The sequence below is a fragment of the Monopterus albus genome, unplaced genomic scaffold (genome assembly GCF_001952655.1).
Source record: "Monopterus albus unplaced genomic scaffold, M_albus_1.0 scaffold46.1, whole genome shotgun sequence".
Lineage (NCBI taxonomy): Eukaryota > Metazoa > Chordata > Actinopteri > Synbranchiformes > Synbranchidae > Monopterus > Monopterus albus.
In genome coordinates this window covers 2380626-2400280 of record NW_018127926.1, presented here as the reverse complement: position 1 = coordinate 2400280, position 19655 = coordinate 2380626, and the positions used below count along the sequence as shown (strand labels likewise).

General features: G+C 38.6%; 1 protein-coding gene across 11 annotated transcripts in view; it reads left to right on the top strand.

Annotated features, from left to right (window-relative positions):
* The window catches only part of gramd1bb (GRAM domain containing 1Bb), a 100626-nt gene that overhangs the window by 25178 nt on the left and 55793 nt on the right, over positions 1–19655 (top strand). For 9 of the 11 annotated variants that reach the window (XM_020600421.1, XM_020600420.1, XM_020600417.1 and 6 more), the window contains exons 2-4: positions 9661–10793; positions 16580–16669; positions 19598–19624. In XM_020600421.1, coding sequence (XP_020456077.1) covers positions 10384–10793; positions 16580–16669; positions 19598–19624 — 527 coding nt within the window. In that variant the 5' untranslated portion in view covers positions 9661–10383. Of the gene's footprint in view, positions 1–9660; positions 10794–16579; positions 16670–18369; positions 18573–19597; positions 19625–19655 lie in introns of all 11 variants that reach the window. The other 2 variants (XM_020600415.1, XM_020600422.1) reach the window with 2 other exon arrangements.

Genomic DNA, 19655 nt, shown 5'->3' with positions numbered 1-19655 from the left:
ATGTAATTATGTAAGAATGTTAACACTGTTATATTTTTTTAGTATATTACTTGTGTGGTGTAGAAGAGAATTATTTATGTAGAGATACTGCTTGCAAACCAATGATGTAAGATGATGTCATGGGGTAGGACTGGGTAAGTCTGACTTCTTCCTACTCCATTCAAGCATGTACTAGGTATAAGCAAATTGATATTGGATTAGCATTTGTTGGATATGTGTAAAATTATGTGTGTTGTCATATCAACTGTCTTTACATGCTTGAAAGAATAAATAAATCAAAATCAAAATCAAATCAAAATGGGTCTTCCAAATGGACAATGACCCCGAGTTGTGGCAAAATGTGACAACAAAGTCAAGCTAGTGGAGTGGCCCTCACAAAGGCCTAACCTCAGTCCAATAGAATATTTGTCTGCAGAACTGAAAAAGCATGTGTGAGCAAGGAGGCCTACAAACCTTACCCAGTTCCACCAGTTCTGTCAGGAGCAATAAGCTAAAACTCCACCATCTTATTGTAAGAAGCTTGTGGAAGGCGTCCAGAAATGTTTGACCCAAGTTTAACAGTTTAAAGCCAGTGCTACCAAATACTAAGCGAGTGTATGAAAACTGCTGCTCCACTGGGAATGTGATGACAGAAATAAAAGCTGAAATCAATCTTTTTCTCTTCTCTTATTCTGACATTTCACATTCTTAAACTAAAGTGTTGATCCTAACTAAGCTAACACAGGGAATGTTTATAGGATTAAATGTCAGGAGTTGTGAAAAACAGAGTTTAGATGTATTTGGCTAAAGATGTATGTAAACTTCTGACTTCAACTTTATGTGTGTGTCTTTGGTGCCCTGATATTTCCTTTGTGAGGTACAACAACCTGAATGTATAGCTTCTGCTGTCTTCCTTTCACACAGTAATAACATGTGACGTTTAAAGCCAAAACAGAAACTGTAAAAACAAGCACATTAAAGGAACAGTTCAAAATTTTAACCAAACACAAATTAGAGCAATTTCTCAGTGCCTCAATTTCTTTCCAATTTCCAGCTTATAGCCACGGGATTTGTTCATCCTGCTTTAGCTCAAAAACAGGAAACCTTTTCACAACCTGCTTGTGCATATAAAACACATTCAGAAGTTAAACAGTTAAAACATTGCACGGTTGAAGTAGATGTTAGAGCTACTTCCTAATGGTGACTGCAGTGGCTCAGACATCCTGTCTTCACAGTGGAGTTACCACCTTGGCACATCTCTACTATGAGCTCCATACAACACACTAGTTAAAGTACTGTTGTTCTTGAGATTTTGTTACTGTGAACAAGCCTGTAGCTCACTCGGGGCACAAAAATAACATCCTCCCAGTGAGAGCAGTTAGTACATTTAACAGTTGGTGACTGTTACTATAGCTGCCTTTCTATGGTGCCAGATGACTTTAGTCTTTGTCACTGAAAAATAAAGCGTGGCATTGAAAACAAAACCACAATTGAAAAAGCAAACACTGGCATTGACGCATTTGTATTGGAAAAAAAAAAAAACATTGGCAATGGAAATAATTTTTTTTTTTTTCATTTGCATATTTTGGTTGAGATCCATGAGGAGAGGACGGCCTTCTCCCCGGATCTGCTGTCCGCATCGACAATGTTTGCCTTTTTTTTCCACTTACAATTTTGTTTTCAATACCAAGCTTTATTTTTCCCTTCCAAAGACTAAAGTCATTGATCTGGCGTCATACCTTTCTCAGTGAAACCACTTTCAATGCTTCTCACACTCTCATGTCTCTCAGTTTCCGACAGCCCTTTGTGACTGTCGGGCCTGGGAAAATGCCTCCTAGCCCAAGAGGAAGTGGCAGTTGGTGAACAAACCAAGTTTACCAACTGCTTGGGGTTTGCTTTACTCAGTGTGGCTGTTTAAAAAAAAAAAAAAAAGTAGTTTATGTTTAATGATATGATTCTTGAGGGCAATTTCAGAGGGGTTCTTTTATGCCCTTAAAATTCCTTTGTTTGTACTACTGTAGCTGATAATGTACATAATTGTTCTCCTGTCATTTTAGACTTTCTTTTGGTAATAGACTTATGATAGAGTGCATTCTAAATTTAATAACCAGGCCCGCATCATATAATGACTGTGATAGCCTATACAGTTCCATAGATATTGTTCAGAGCTACAGTATGTAACTTTGTATTTTAGTATTTTAATATTTTAGTTGTAGAAAACCTGTCTTAATGTGGAGAGATGCTCTCGAAGCCTCCTGTGACCCAGACTCACTGAACAGCACAGACAGCAGTGCAGAGATATTAGCTTCTAAAAGCTCTGTAACCAGTCAGAGTTTCAGTTATTTCTAAACGATCAGTACGTTTTGTTACATTCTCATTTATTCTAATCTCATAATGAAGAGCTGGGTAGAGCGTGGCAGAGCGTAGTGGAGCAGGGAGACGGGGTGCTCCTGGAAGTGGAGTGGGTCGATTTGGAGTTTAATGCTAGTGCTACATTAGGTTACATACTGTAGCTATAAGTATGTGGCTTTTGTGGGAATGTACACACATGTAGAAAAAGGTTTTTTCCGTCCTGGTTTAATGGTTTATGCATTTCAGATATATGTTTGCTTGGGGGATGGGTGGCATTGACCTCATCCATCCTGAAATGACTCTACTATATTATAGCTTTTGCTTTTAGTCACCACAGCAGTGCTGAGAAATATGCAGATGTTGTTGGTTAGGCTTTTTCCTGTTTTGCATTCTTGTGGTCTAGGCATGGATTTCTCAGGTACTAATGTTTGACAAATAATTTTCCATATCTTCACAGGCTCTAGTGTTTCTGAAAAAAGAGGACATTGTAACAGCTTATGGCAATAGTCAGATTTGTCACTACACCATATTATAGTAAAGAATAAGAGTATTAATAGCTTTCAATCATCATTTGGAATACCTGAATAGGAAAGTAGATTCATTCATAAATAAAATAAAATAATCATAGTCTACCACTGGTTCTAAATATTGGCGCAGTTTAACATCCTCATATGGAAGAAGATTATTATATGAGCTCTAAAAGTGATACCACCTGCTGATTATTTGTTCATTTAGAAACATGATTTAAAACTTGGATGTTATAACAACAAGGTCTGGTACATTATATTCTTGTTTTCATGAAATAAGATTATGCATGATCTTCTAAACCAAAAAATGAACCTGCCAGTTAATTAAAAATTGTAGAAAAGGATGACTTTTGTTGATGAATTTGTTCCAACCCTTCAGATTTAATCACAACTTTAGCATGGGAGTTTTGGGCCACTTATACAGGATTACTGCAGCTAGATGTCAATCTACAGCTATCACCAAAAGTGAAAGGCAATATAGCATGAACATGATTCAGTAAGAATGTCTTGTCAGGGCTTCATTAACTAACCTGATTTAATGGCTTCTAATTGCTGTCATAAAACCGAAATATAACAGAGCCAGTCAGGCCTAATTCAAACTAATTTGGCTGTCGCATAGGTCAAAACACGTGGAAGCCGTAAACTGGCTTTGTGTTTCATTACTTGAATGCAAAATTTATTTTACTGCTTTTTGTGTCATTACATGACTTTTGTGTTTATATTATCATTGCATTCATTAAGACACTTTGGGGCTGATACTGATTACATTTCAATACATCTTTAGTTACCCGCTGCAAAACAATAGGATAGTTTACGGGTTCATTTTGGTGTATTGTTATTATTACTTTATGCTGTTGTTCTTCCTCCTCCATTTGCACTCATTCTTACTTTGACTCTGCTCTGAAAAACATCCAATGGGAGTCGAATGAGCCAGGTATGTGTGCCAAATTACTAATTAGTGAACTACTGTATGTCTGAGGTTTCTAGGTGTGGACTGACAAAAATTCTTTGGAATAGCAAGCAGGAGAAAAAAAAAACAAGGCAAGATTGACATATAAATGCATGCAATACATGGCAAGTGAGCTGCATTCATTAGTTATATCTTGCACCTATGAGTGATAGGCTACTGTACGTGGATTCAGTAAATCTCAACAACAGCGCACCTGAAGTGCACCTCCTCAGCGCATTCAGCTCAGCGCCATCTCACTCATCAACACCCTCCTATAGACCCTTTCCACACAATGACAAATTAATTATATATTGCACACCGTATTAATCATGACTCCTGATCATGCCCCCATCACCACCACGGCCTACTTTTTGATCTCAAATTTATTCAGAAGAGGTTTGCCTAATTCCGATCAGAGCCATTCAATTGCAGCATTCCTCTGTTAAAATACAGTCTCTTTGAAGCTAGCTGAACTGATTCAGTCAGATTGTTTTTGGATGCAGTTGGTTCAGTTTGTGTCATATCCCCTAAGATGCATCTTATCATATTAAGCTACATACTGTGCTGTACTGTACTTCACTGAAGAGCTATGGCTGTTTCCATAGTGTAACAAGGTTATTTTTAGAGGGTGGGGTGTCAAAATAAGAGCCTGGGTTTTAATCAGCGCAGCAAGTCTCTGTAGACATGTACAACAAAGAACGAGGAGGGAGCCGTTTTTATGACGAACACGGTTGTACGTAGACTTGCCTGTCTCATTGCCTGCCAGCTCTAATTAAAGAAGATGCATGTTGGGGACATCCTAATACAAAATACTATATAAATAGCTTTATCCTAAAGTTTGTGCATGACATAAAACATATATATATAATATAAGGTTTGTGAGGAAACTGTAAGATAGTTTGTTTTGAAGCAGATAATTAATTTTTTTATGTAAATACTGTAATAAATGACTAATATGACTCATGCCTGAAAATAACCTACATTAAATAACTTCCCTGGCTACAGCACAACACCTGACTTGGGCTCCACAAAGAAAGAGAGTGGTCTGGTTTGAATGTACAGTCATTTGCAACAGAATGTGCTCCTTGATTCTCCTCTAGCTGGTGTGTAATCAGATGCCAGTCTGACTGGAGCGTTAGTAAGACTTCTACAGTAGATTAGCACAGAGAAGATGAAATGAAGACTGTTACATGAGCAGAGTTTATAACCTTATCATAGCTTCACAATGTGTGTAATACTTGCATCCCTGTTATGTTGAATAATGCGTTCCTACACGAGTGAGTAATTGCTCATCGGTAAGGTTATATATGGGGAGCAGGCTGTTTAGTATGGACAGCGCATCACTAGCAAACCACACCAGTAGCATTGTGCCTGTGAGAAAGATGTTACGTAGAATCAGGGTAAAAACTTTTATGTGGAACTGTTGTTTCATCCTGTTTTCTGTTCTTTCCCTTTGATAATAGCACTTGTACATGTTTTGTTCATTGTTGAAGTACCATAAATGCCTTAGGATACATAATCATTTGTAATTAACATAATTATTTTCAATGGTAACCTGCTGTGAGTAGATTCATTGGAACATTACAGAGCTGTTCTTTTTGGTGTATTACATTAGACTCTTGAGTTCGCAGAGGGCCATGTGAGGCCTGTAGTACTTCTGGAGCCTGGCACATTTTGCTGTTATTGGTGCAGATACAACCATAAAACTCTGCATCAGCCTGCCTGCAGCTGCCTGTCCAGTACTTTGTGATTCTTTGCAAATGTTTTCTGACCACATTTACCCCTTAAGGAAAACAAAGAATAAATAGCACTCTCCTTCCCATTTAAAAGGTGGTTTTCCAAAATTGCCTTTATTGATTTTTTTTTTCTTCAAAAGTTTAATCTCTGCAACCTCTCTTTTATAAGAAGGCCCAGATCACATTCACACCCAGATGATGAGGCTTGTTCACTTGTCCCATCACTGCCCCTTAGCTTACTACATATTGCAATAGTTTACCCAACACCTATGGTAGTAGTCCCTCAAATAACATCCACCAGTTGCACTGTAACCATCAGGTGCGTTGGTGAATAATTTACTTTTTTACAGTAAAAATTCCTGAAAATATACTTGACTTAAATGGGAATATTATCCAGAGAATTGTTCTTCAGTATGAGATTTAAACCAATATAAACATGTACTCTACAGATTGTTACAGCAGCCTCCTCATTGTGATAGGTCAGTTTATACTTGACCCACTGTGACAGAGATTTCCCAGTTTCAGATGCTTTATGTTTTGTGCCCTTGTAAAGAAACATTTGACTAATCAGAGCACTTTAGGCTGCATGTGTTTTCATGAGTGTTTGTTTAATTAGCATTACTGTGCCTGTGTAATCTGCCCACGGCGTTTGACACTGGGCTGACAGTGACACAGTGCTAAGAATAGAGAGGCAGGGAACAATAGGGTTGAACCTCGATGGTCCATAATGACGCATGAAAAGCAAGTAATCACATGATTGTCCTGTGCCATGTAGCCATCACGGTGATGGAAAGCTATGTCTCAGCTGTAACAGCAAACCGACTCTGTGGCAGGTCCATCTACTGACCCCAGTAATGTACGCACTGCAAAGTGCACAAGGCACTGAGATGTAAAAGGGCGAGACCATCTGGGTCCATCCTGCTGTGCGCTCTATTTTTTAATATTATTATAGTGGGCTCACAGTGCACAGGTGTATCAACACAGCTGCAGTGTTTCATACTGTTTCTCTTTCCTAATAAATTGAACTAATCTGATCATCAAATTTAAAAAATATCAACATGCAAGCTTATGCACGTGGCTTGAAGCAACAATTCTTTAACATGATCCTCAGTCATGCATATATGCTCAGCCATGACATCACCTGGTAACCTGAGCTGACCTCAGTGATGCCAGAATGCAACCTGAGGCTACTGGAACATGTTAAACTCTAGAAAGAAACTCTTAACAAGAAACATTGTCTTTTTGGATGTTTCCACACTTCCAAACTCGGCCTCTAGGTCAGTGTGTTGTTGTTCCTGGAGTGTATGTGTGTGTGGAGGGGTGTGGGTGTGGGTGTCCACGTGTCATTATTTATTGGAGCATAAACAGTGCTATGACAGAACATGGCATAAACGATACTTTGTCTGTGAGCAGTGGCTTCTGTTTTTGGTTTACAGCTTCATCAATCCTTTATACAGTATGAAGGAGTGTCAGTAAAGCATTTGCTAAATCTTAAACAATGAGCTCATGATGATTTTATCAATACGAGTGGATTGATTGAATAGTTTAGTGTGGTTTTATTAGTGTATGAATTCTTAATTATTTGTGAGATACGAGGACATAAAAAGCAATAACAGTAGTTAAACCAGTGTTTTAAAATGAAAGATAAATGCTTAAGTATTAAAACTTCAACTGCTAGTAATTTAGTAAGACTGGGTCTAATAGAATTTTCATTTTGGATCTAGTTGCAAGGTGTTAAAATACTAGTTGAAACTCATACTGTAACAGCTGTTTTACTGAATCTCTTATGCCACTTACATTTAGCTAATTAAAAGCCAATGTTCATTGATAAATATCAAAATAGCCATTTAACCGAATATTAAGCATGGCAGAATATAGGACAATAAGGAATTTGCAGATATGCAATATTAGTATTGCATATATGCAAATAGTAACCTATTTTGTAAAACATTTAGTTTAACATCCTAAAGTTTTAGTTCTTAAATATAACTTTTAATAAACATTAAGGCACTAAAATAAATAAACTAAAAGAATATATAGGCTTTATTTCTTATGTAATAAAAAAGGTTTGATTTCACCAAGCATGAGAAACGCTGTGTTCTTGCCTTTTGACTTGCATTGACCTTTACACAGTCCAATTGCTGTATTTTTTGTCAAATATTTGTGAATGAATCCATGGTGGCACAATTCAAAGGGAACCTGTTATATTTGGCTGGATATCTCAATGGCACTGATAACAGTGTTTGAATTTACGATTTTATCTAGAGAGCCTCAGAATGACTGATAGAAGAGAATGAATAATCTGTCCTTACTAATTCTTAGCCTACTCGACTGTCTTGCATAGAGAACCTTGTACAAATTAGTTTTATTTCCAGAAGAAGAAAAAGGAAACTCCACGCAGTCTCAGTCATGTTTCTTTCAGTACTATAACACAGGCACTCATGTTTTAATGGCTGCAGATGGTTGTCTGTGTTCTGTGCTGGTGCTTCTTGACCTCAGTGTAGCCTTTGATATGACTAATCAGGACACACAGTGATGAACGGACTGATCCGTTTTTAAATAGAAACATGTTTATGTACATTGCTTTCTGTGAAAATGACTTGTGGAGCAGCTCAACTCCCCATAATTAGTTCCCACTTTTTCTCCTTTTGTGTTTCGACCAAAGGACACATTACTATTTGCCGATATGATGTTTCATTTCATTTGTGCTGATGACCTTATCTGTCTTGTGACCACAATAATCCAGTAGGTTTAATGTTATATTCTGTCATGTTAAAGAAAAAAAGAATAGCTTATGGTTTGTTCCTTCCTCAGGTTTAATGAAGTAGTTTTTTTCTTCTTATATTTCAGCAGTGTTGAAAATCGACTTTTTAAATTCCAAGGTTCAGGATGCAACATACAGTAGGAGTTTCATAATTACTTAAGCTCTTTGGCTGGTGCTTTAAAAATGTCAGACATTTTTGTCTCGACCTTACAGTTTAATCTGTAGTGCAGTCACTGAAGTTGCAAATTCTGTTAATCTTCTGGATCTTTTTTTTTAACACCTAGCCTTTTCTTATCCACCCCCTTTAAGAAAAAGCTTGTTCCTGGTTTCCTCTAGATCAGATTATTGCATGGGTGCTTTCCACTTTGACTCAGGGCACCATCTATGCGTAATTTGACAGCAGAGACCATATTCATTCGGATACTAAATAATTTATACTAGCCTCTTCCACATTTGTGATCTGCTAAATCCATACTGGTTTTTAGATTAAACATTTAGCCTTTTCTCTAAAGGCTCTTTGACTCTGGAACAGATTTTAAAACTGTATATACAGTTCCAAAAGTACATTTTTTATAACATTTTATTGGCTTAGATTGATTAGTGTTAAGATTAATAGTAAGTGTTCCTACTGGTTGTACTGCATATAATATTTTTATGCAAACAGGACATGCTGCCTCTTCTGTGTCAGCAGGCACATAGCAGTTCTTCCTGCTGTTTGTTTCTTACCTCATAGATGCCCAGCAGAGAAAGCCTTATGTGCAGAACAGTAATTATAGTGGGAGTAATGACGTATGCTATTTTCCTTTTGTTTGTTTGACTGTTGCACCTACAAAACTGACAGGTGTGATCTTAGCCCGCATTCAGCAAAACATCAAGGGTTTGTCAGTAAGCAGACAGTCAGCACATTGGCTTGGTCAAGGTCAAAGTTGTGGTTCTGGTGGGCTCACTGTAACCCATAAAGATGTTAGCCAACACACAGATGGTCGCTGGACATAATAGTAGTGATCCAGAGAGGGTGTCTATTTCTTATTTGTTTGTGGACATTGACAGAAACTTCAAAGGCCTATGATGGATTTGACTCTGATTTTAAGAAATAAAGGTGTTGGGTATTGTTACATTTGGGCTGGTGAATGGTGGTGGATAGGCACTGTATGAGTGTGTTAGAGCATCTCATGATTTCATCTCAAGTGCTGCTTGTTTCCTGTGATTGGTTATCATGTTATCTGCCTGTGTTCCTGTGCAGTATGTCTGTGTTTTTGTATATCCTGTTTGTTTGTGTGTGGCTAACTTAGTCATCATCACCCTCAGCCTTGCCTGTACCTTGCAGTTCTGTCACTTTCCTCTAACCTGTAGGCAGTAAAGGCATGAAGACGGTGACACACCGGGGCATGAGACGGACCTCACCCTCCAGCATGGGCGCAACCTGGGCCAACAACGTTCTGCTATAGCAGTGCTAAAATCTAGCATTGCAACGACCTTCCAGACTTTTACACAGCATCAGCATCAATATTCAAGGGCTCTGAACTGGTGCCTTCCTCTTTAACATTAGCAGCAGTGGCTAAGGTAACAGTTTTGGCAAGCACAAACAGTAGCAAAGCCAGTGTCTAAGTGAGTGTGTGTAACTTGGCCTGCCAGTACCCAGGGAGGACCAGCAAAGGCGTTGTGTTACACTCCCTGACAGAACTTATACATGTTTCATCTGCTGCTCTTAGAACAGAAGCCCCCTTTGTTATCTAATCCAGCCCTCTCATCCTCAGCCTGATAGACCATATTTACTGCCAACAGACTGCTCTTCACAGTCCGTCAGCCAGCCACTGAGCTGATACACATCAACCAACAGCTGAGCAGCAGCAGAAGGATTTGGTCAGGCGCAAGATATCTGCCATCAGGACTTCTCAACTAATCTTTCGCCTGGCACTCATCACCAATGATTAAGGATTTAAATTGTACCTCATCCTTTCAACACCAAACTTCAACTTGTCTGTAGCTAATAGCCCTTCAAGCTACAGAACCAAGGATCTCAAAAAAGGCGTGCTTTACGAGTTGCATTTGCATTTTTGTGCGCTAGATAGGACAATGAGTGACACTCTTAGACCTCCTTCGCTCCAGGTGAGTGTCCCAAGCGATGCCCCAGCATACTCAGATGGAGGAAGCGCCGCTGTGTCAGATGGTTCTGTACGATCCAGCTCTTCAACCCCGACTCTCCGCCGCAAGCGCTTCAAGATGCGTCGCATGAGGAATGTGCCCAGTGAGAGAGATGGCGAAAGAGGGCGCCTGACTGACAGTCACCTCTCCGTCCGATCCCGCTCTGGCTCCAAGGAGTACCTCCAGCTGCCCTCCATTGAGATCACCCCGTCCAGTGATGAAGACGCCCCCTCTTCCTGGTCCAGCTGCTCCACACCCAGTGCCTCTCCTCGCCGCAGACGTTTCCTGTTGAGGAAGTGGCTGAAGGTCCGAGAGAAGAAGGAGCAAGGCAGTGAGAGCAGGTTGGTATGGGCCCGCCCTACTCACCTCTCTTCCTCTCTTCTTCCCACATCTTCCCTAATACCATCATGCTGCTTCAAGGCTCCTGCAATAATGTGGTATACCAATAATTTGAAGAGAGTCAAGTTGCTGACATGTCAATTCTGGTATTTTAGAAGATTGAATGGTTTGAGATTTCACAATTCAGAGTTTCAGTCTTGTTAAACAGCAAATATTTTTAGGTCTACATATATGAGGTGATGGTTTTCAAGGACTTTTCACTTTATAAAAGTGTTGCAAGCGTCTGCCTATAACAACTAAACACTTGTGCTTGTAGAGTTTTACATGCTGATGTGATACCTTAGCTGTTAATTTTTCTTTTTTAATGGTGTTGTAGTTTGTTTCAAGTCATGTTGAGGACTCCACTGTTATGCAGAAAGTGCAGGGCAAGTGAATTTGCTTGAATGAAGTACAAGAGACAACACCCTCCCCCCAGTAGTAGTAGTTTAGTCCTTGTATTAAAAGATCTGCTAATCAGTCCCAAAATACGAGGTAGTCTTTAATCCAGTGTTCAGATTGTTGGCAGCTAGATTTTTCATTAACATTTTGGTCAGGGATTGTGTGTTTAACCCTTGAAGTACTGCAAAGGAAAAAGGTCACATGTTAGGTTTAGGTTGCATGAGAAGTGTATAAAATAATTAATGGCATAGAGTGTTAAACGTGTTAACAAGAATTGGCCTGACACTAAAGGTAAGTTCGTGGGTTTACAAAATGATCCTTTCACAATCTAGGACAAGTGCGGTTCTGTCAGAAGGAAATAATCTGATAGTTATTTCTCCTTGTGTTTTAACAGGCCAGTTATTACTGGCAGACATTACTCTCTACTTCAGTATGGTCTCTACAATGATATGAAGACACCATCTCTGTAGAGACATGCACATAATCCTAACATCATCCCTAAGTGTGAAATACTGTCATTATCCAGCACACCATGAGTATAACTTAATTCCCCCTTAGGGTGAAATGTGCAGTGTTATAGCAGTCATTTCTCAGCTTTATATTGTACTGTGGCGTTGGGATGATAAGGCGCCTCCTAAATCTGGTGCTTGTTACTACATGCATGTAGCAATTCCGCAGGCTTAAAGCTGTGTGTGGTGACATAAATAATCCAGCTTTTAGTGTTTACCTTCACTTTAATTACTGATGAATAATGACAAGTTTTGTCATCTAAAGTTGCGAAAACATAGTTTTCTGCTGTACACCATGTTCTCACAGATACTTTACTTAACATCAACATTACCTTTTCACATCTTTGACAAACAGATAGGCTCTTTAATAGAAGGCCATTCCATCATTATGAAAAATAGCACCTTCAGTGTACTTCTTTTGAGACACTTTCCATAAATGCATGGGTGTGCATGAGAATCTGTGAGCATGCACACAGATAATCAGCATACAAGAGCATACCCACTGATAATGATGTAAATATACCTGCAGCTGTCCCACAACTCCAATTAGTCTGTAATTATTTCAGAACCATAAAACCAGAGAGCCTCTTTCTAAAAACGAGAGGATAGTTTGTGAATGTGCACAGTTCCTGCTGCTGGTGTTGTGCAAATGGACAGCACAATGACCCGCAGTAGCATTAATTTATATGAATTTCTCCTCCATAGATAGATAAACAACGGTATATGTACCGATGAAAAGAGATGTGTAAGAAACCCCATATTTTAACTGGCATAATGCATAATAACTTCTCCAGTCTTACAACAATTCTCTCTAACGTTACAGAAACAAGGCATTAACAGACATGCAACATGTTTTTTTTTTTTTTTATTTTACTTACCGGTACATCCTACTGAGTAGTGGAAACATCACTGCCTTTCAAGTAGCTCCAAGGTTGGAAATTAAAGGCACATCGATTGAGATAGTGGAACAGTATAAGTATCTAGGTACAATAATTGATTAAATTAAATTTGTGGTATATGTTTGTCTAATTAATACACAACCTTGAACTGTGTTTAGTGTGTGTGTTTATTGTTTCTACACTGTGAAACAGTCCCTGGAAAAATTGTCCATAAGTTACAAGTAACAAAGTACATACATATTCTGAGTTATTTGAAGTAATATCATTTCTGGGAAATCTCCAATTGATGTTTTAAAGGTGAGGATCATACTGAACCCTAGACAAAGTTTCTTACATTGGAATGTCTCTTTTGCCAATTTGTTTTTTTGAGTTTAGAGGGGTATGCACTAAGTAGCTATTCCCTTACTATAACGAGCCGGGTGGCAGAAGGGTTACATGTACTTCATATTTTATTGTGCCTGTGAGTGCATGTTTATGTGTTCTGGTGTTGAACACTGCTACAGAACAGTTTTCCCCAAGAGGGACAATAAAGACAACTGAACTGATGAATCTTGGATATAATTCCCTGACTTTTCTTGTAGTGTCACCATCAGGTTGAAATTTGTGGTTTTGAGTGAGATATCCTGCCTGTTGACGTATGAGCATAGACTATTGGATGGCTTACCATGAAAATCAGGACAGACATTCATCTCCCCATCATGATACACTGATCAGCCATCGACTGCAGAGTCTTCGTCTAGTTATAACAGCCATACTCACTTTATGTGTGATTTTAAAAACTTGCTGTAAGTGACTATAGCTATGAGATTTTAAACAATATGATATTTTAGTGTGATGGTTAGAGTTTAACAAAGGTATCAAATAGGGAACCATGTCAGATTTTTAACTGTTACTTATTCAGTAATTGTATAAATTTTGCTGTGCCAAGCCAATATAATGCTTAGAGTACATTATTTCTAGCTGCAGCATTTTTTTTTTTGCCTGTTCCACTTTAAAAACACACTGGACTTTATCTCCACCAGAAGTGACACCCATGGCTGCTCAGCACTTTGACCCTATAAATTAGCTTTTGAGTCATGGACTTTCTCAGCTGAAAGGTTATTATATAGCTTTGGTTGGAACTGAATGTTGCCTGTTTCCATGACAGCTTGGAGAAATGAGAAACCGTCCCTTTGCACAATATTAGAGCTTAAACTTACTAAAGTAGTATTATGTTTTAAGAAATGGAAACCACAAGGGATTTATCACAAAATCATTATGCTACCTTCAAGGATCACTGCCTGTCATTACTTGCTTTGTGACTGTGAACATGAGCACAAATCATGCAGTGCAGTTAACTAATGCGGTGCACTCACAGATGGTTACACAGGGTTTGTGGCATTAAACCTGCAGTTAATGTACAAACATTGCAGAGCATAGGTGTGGCCTGGTGCAGTGTGAGCAATGTTAGGATGGTCTTCTCCTCATGGAAACGGTTAACTATACTGTAAGTATTCAGATATATTCTGATAACAGAGGTTTTATTGTTAGTGCAGTGCTTTACTGCCTTGTTAACTTACTGTACAGGCTGGTTCTGAGACTGTATGATGTTAATTAGCTTTCCGTCACTGACATGGAAGAAGATGCAGATTCAGTTCCACATAGATTGGTTTGAGAAGTTTTAGTGTTTCTAATTTAATTCTACATCGACCTTAAAGTGGAGCCCTAGTAAAACATAGTAGACATGTTACTGTTCTTTGTTTGTTTATTAATTTATTACTTTATCTTACTCTTGTCATTCTTTTTTCATAATTAACTTTCTGTGCTGTGTATGAATGTACCGTAGGTACGTGTACATCTACGTGTGTGTGAGGGAACAGTGAACTTGCAGACAAAGTAGAATCAGCTGTTCAGCCTGATAAGAACAGGGCTATTTTGAGGAACTGCTGCAGTATCTCTCATCTGGCTCATCCAAGCATTTAAATTCTTTTACACACGACTTCTTACAAAGCAACATAAGAAAACAGGAAATCAGATGAGTTACTGTTAAACATTATCAGAAGGAATTTGAACAAGTCTGCCAGTTCAACCAGTAGATTCATCACAGTAGTAGTAAGATAGTGATATTTTTTTGCTTACACCTTAAATATTATCAGTTTTAACATTGTTACTGATTCTGATTCCATTTCCAACTACAGGTCATTACAGCTTGCAATATATTTACACCCATGACAACCACAAGTTTAAAAACCACATGACTAAACTATTGTGATGCTTGAGAAATGTGCTTCTGAGCTGGATCATACTTAACCTAATATAAGTCAGCAGGAATCTACAAGCACAATGTAAATGTGTACTCAGTGGCTGTTCTGTATTCTGTGATGAAAAATAATGCATTCTTTTACACAGCAGATGATTTTCAATATAGCTTTGTCTTAATAATTTAGCAGTGGCCCATGTCAACTTTCTGCTCATGTGGTTTTAAATGAACATGCTTTAAATGATAGGAATACAAATATAAACACTTGCATGAACCACCTTAAAGCTTTAGTGAGAGCAGCAGCATCTTCACAATAAAACGTGAATCCTTGAAAATTACAGTATTTAATCCACTGATTATGAACAGCACTGCAAATATGTGATGCTGATTTCATTGAGAGCTTGTTATAGTACAAGGGCTCTATGCACCATCAACTGTGCATCACATCTGCTCAGGTATATAAATACTGTAGAAATGTATACTGCATTTAAATTCTGACCTTTAAAGTAAATGTGTTTTTCATATATTTTAAACTATAATGCATCCATATTTTACAGCACCTTAACAAAGGCTGTCAGTAGTGGGGTAGGTAGAATGTAAAGTAATGTTGCTTATGTTAACTTTACTCACATAGTAGAGTATTTAAATATGACTGGGCAGTGCTGTAAATAGTCTAAAATACTATGCAGGCTAAACAACTACTTAACTTATTAATCTGCATTTTTCATACAGTATATTCTAGCACTCCTTCAGGCCTCTATAGTCCATTGCTGCTGTAGGAAATGGATTAGGGCATCCTGTAGAGTTGGTGTGTGAATTAATGAAGACCTTTCCCAACAAACCAGCTTTATTCTTAAATGTCAAAGTGTGGACAAGAATGACAGCAGAATCTTAAAATAAGGAAATGATCCACCTGGGAGGAAATGACGGCAGTGAATGTGATATCACTCATGTATGGAACTTAAGCTTTGCCCTATTGCATGTTAAATGGGAAATTAGCTAGAAAACAAATATCTGCTCTTGTACTTTTACATTGTTTTTTTGTTTTTTTGGATAGCAGTGGCAGTCAGAGATGTATGCAGATTTAATGATTAAATGCATTATTCATTTACACATCTGTAGCCCTCTTGCACATTACCAGAAGCCTTCTTTTACAATGCCTCTGTCATATAGCCCCCTCTAGTGGTATTACTGGATATGTGCATATACAGAACTTGCACCTCTATCAAAATGGAGCAAGTTACCATATAATGTACATGTTATCAGTTGCTATACTGTATATGTTTGATACTTAATTAGCAGGATCTTGGACAGCTGATGGTTGGCCCTGCAGCAACAAGACATTTTAGCCCAGCAGCACCTTAGATAAATGTAATACAAAACAATTAGAAATGAATTTAATGTTAAAAACAAACAGACTTTATATAATGAGCTCTATATATGTCACTGTATTTTCTTCATGTTTTGTACATTATTTTTCTTGTTTGTAGAGGCAAAGGTTATACAGTATTTTACCATTATTTTTCTTGTTTGTAGAGGCAAAAATAACAGTATAGCAATTTAGAAAATTAGGAAAAGGTTCATGAGAGAATTCACAAAAGGGCCTTTGTAACATATATGCATACACAGTATACCATCACATTTACATTGCAGTTTAGTAAGACCTAGTCACTGACAACACTTCTCTCATGTGTGTCATGCAGCAGCCAGCAGAGCAGCCAGCAAAGCAGCCAGCAGAGCAGCCATGAAGATGACGGCACTCGCTTCTTGACTCCATTAATCCAAGAGGGGAGGTAAGCAATATGTGCTTATGTTGATGTGTGTGTGTGTTGTCTCTCTCTGGAAATAAAGGTACTTAAATCAAACTCAGAGAGTTAATCAGGAAGAGATACAGAATGTTTTACGTGTGTATTTGTTCTACCAGGTCACATGCAGATGCTATTAGAAAGATTAGCCATCTCAAGATGTCAGTGTATTCCTTTTTGGTCACATTTCTCTATTTCTGACATTGATTCACCACTAGAGGGCACTTCTTCTTCATACTTGTGGTCATGTTCTGTTCCTATGTGTTTCATTCTGGCATTTAATTAAGACATTTGTAATGTTGTGAAGCTTTCAGCCAACTAACATCATTTATCTTGGATTGGACTCAGTCTGTGAAATTGGATTTACTGTACTTTTGATACTTGAAGCATCCACAAAGTTGTAATTGTGATTTTCACTGTTGAAGGTAACATTAACAAGACTTACAAAAGAGCACAGAGGCCGTTTTTGTACACTTGAGTTTAGAGACAATTTTGTCAGTATAACTAAACCTTTTATCTAGATATCTAACCATTTTATAGTCACTAAACTTGGTGATTCAGTGTGGATCTACCCCTGCAGTGGTTAGTGTCCCTGCTTCTCCATACTGTAGCTCAGACTCAGTTGAAAGACAGGCAGCATCATTAGCTTTTTATCACATTGGAATATGCTGCAGTTGTCACAGCAGTGCCAGCGACAGGCCTGAACATTAAATCTGTTACTGAACCTGGTGTGTAGGTGTGTGTAGGTAGGTTCCTGTTTAAGCATGTGTGTGCCCGCTGGCATGGAATGTGAAGTGTGGTTTCAAACTTTACCCCTGAAGTAAAGCTGTGCAGCCAGGAGGAAATTCAGTGAGTTATCTCTTTCCTTCTGTCATGTTTCAGGCTAGAAACAGCTAACTGAAATGTAGGACCCAAATGCAAGATGCTCACACTAGAGAAGCAGGCAGAAAATGCTTGAACAGTTTGTTTTATCACAGATGAGGAAAAACAAATGCTTACTGATATTCAGCTGACAAACCTGAAGGGAGGGCAGGGAGATGTGCAGCAGAGGCAAAAAGAGTCCAAAAACAGGGCCGGGAACTTGTAAACAACCAGATTTATAGGTCCAGTGAGGGAAAGGCAAATGGAAAAAAATCCAGAAAATCAAGCAAACAATCGTAACAAAGGGAAACACAAGGGAAGCACTAGGGAATGGCTGGAAAGCTGCAGCTGCAGAAAATACAAACGCTATGGCGAATGGTTAATAAGAATCTATAAAGGTAAGAATATAGTATATATACAACAAGAAGTAATCGTGTACTACAAAACAGGTGCAGCGAGTGTGGCAGTGAGGAGAAAGCTGGAGAGAAAATCTGAGGCAACTTGAGGCTGGATGGGGATATGATGTCTCTAGAAGAGTCCTGAAGATGCAGAACTGAACTTCATATGGTCTTTCAACTGGCTGCACAGTGAAGACGATGCTGCTGATTTTGTTTTCATATAGAAGTTAATAGTACGAGGGTTATCAAAAAAGGATTGGTGCAGGATTGTTCCGATAAAAGTTGAAAATGTAATGTAAGAAACCCTCTTTGTCTAGCCTCATAATAACCACCCACTTAGCTTTGTTTTGCCTTCAGCTCTGTCTGTCGTTCACTACACCTCCACTTTTTCTCTCTGTCCTGCACTCTTCTCCATGTTTCTCACTCCAGCTCTCCCTCCCGCACGCTTTTCTCGCTCAGTGTCTCCACTCGCCGGAATTAGGAACGGTACCTGTCAAACCTATGGGATTTCTCGCTGTTCGTCTCTTTGCCGTGCTGGTGATAGCTAGTGAGGGGTGTCTGCAGCAGCTGCAGGGAGAGCAGCGTTCTGTAGCCGGCTATAGAGGGCACGGAATGTCATGTCTCCTCTGCAGGTAAAAAAAAAACTGCTGCATTTCTGTCTGGAGGATGCACTGCTGCATATTCTAAACTCTGCCTGCTTTGTCATCGCTCTGTGCATCTGTTTTGTTTTACTCCCACTGCATCTGTCTTGTGTGCTGCAGTTTGTCCAATGTGCTGTGTGCAGCTACATTTTCTGGTGAAGTGACAGCAGGCTGTCTGCTCATGCCACACTGGCTGTGATTTTAGCTGCCTCTGCCAGGGCACCAGGGCTTCTGTATGGCGGTTCAGGGACAGAAACCGATGGAATTCGGAGAAGGACATAAGGACAAGTTTGTTAATTTGCATCTGAGGTTTCTGCGAAGTTCATTTCTTGCACTGTAACTGCAGATAGGCTTATGCAATATCACAATGTGACTGTGCCAAGTCAGTGTAATATGACTCATCGTGAAGATGACGCAGCAGATTGTGAGCTGTGAATTGGGATTACACACTGCCATATATAGCACAGAGCATATATTTATATGTTAATATAGTAAAATTGCAATGCAAGGCATCTGGCTTTAACCCCCTGTTTAGCAGGTATTTTAGCAGGTATATCAACATCACTGTGTAAAATACTAAAATGTATTTGTAAGCAGATATAAGCGTATTTTAAGTGTTTATTAATGTATTATGTCTTGCTATTAAGGATCTGTAAATGAATTATGAACAGTTAATGATTTAACAACTCTATTCTTACATGATTATAAATACTGTACAGTTATAACTATTTTTATAACAAAAGAAGGAGCATGATAGGAGGAGTTACTGTATGAACAAGGAGTTGCAGTAGTTTATAACGATAATGATAAACACTAAAAATGTCTTTTTACAACCTTATAAGAGTATGTGTTATAAACTATTTAATGTTTATATACTATTTTCAAATGTGTGGTTAAAACTGTTACCCCTTAGCAATATTTGAAGCAATAGCGCAGTAAACAAGACTACACTGGGTTAAATCAAAACTCATTTGTAGTGGCTGCAGTACCTCATGACTGACTCCTCTTTCCTGTAGGTCTGACAGTGCAGCGGACAAAATCGGGTAAGTCTGTTCTCTGATTTCTGTACATGCT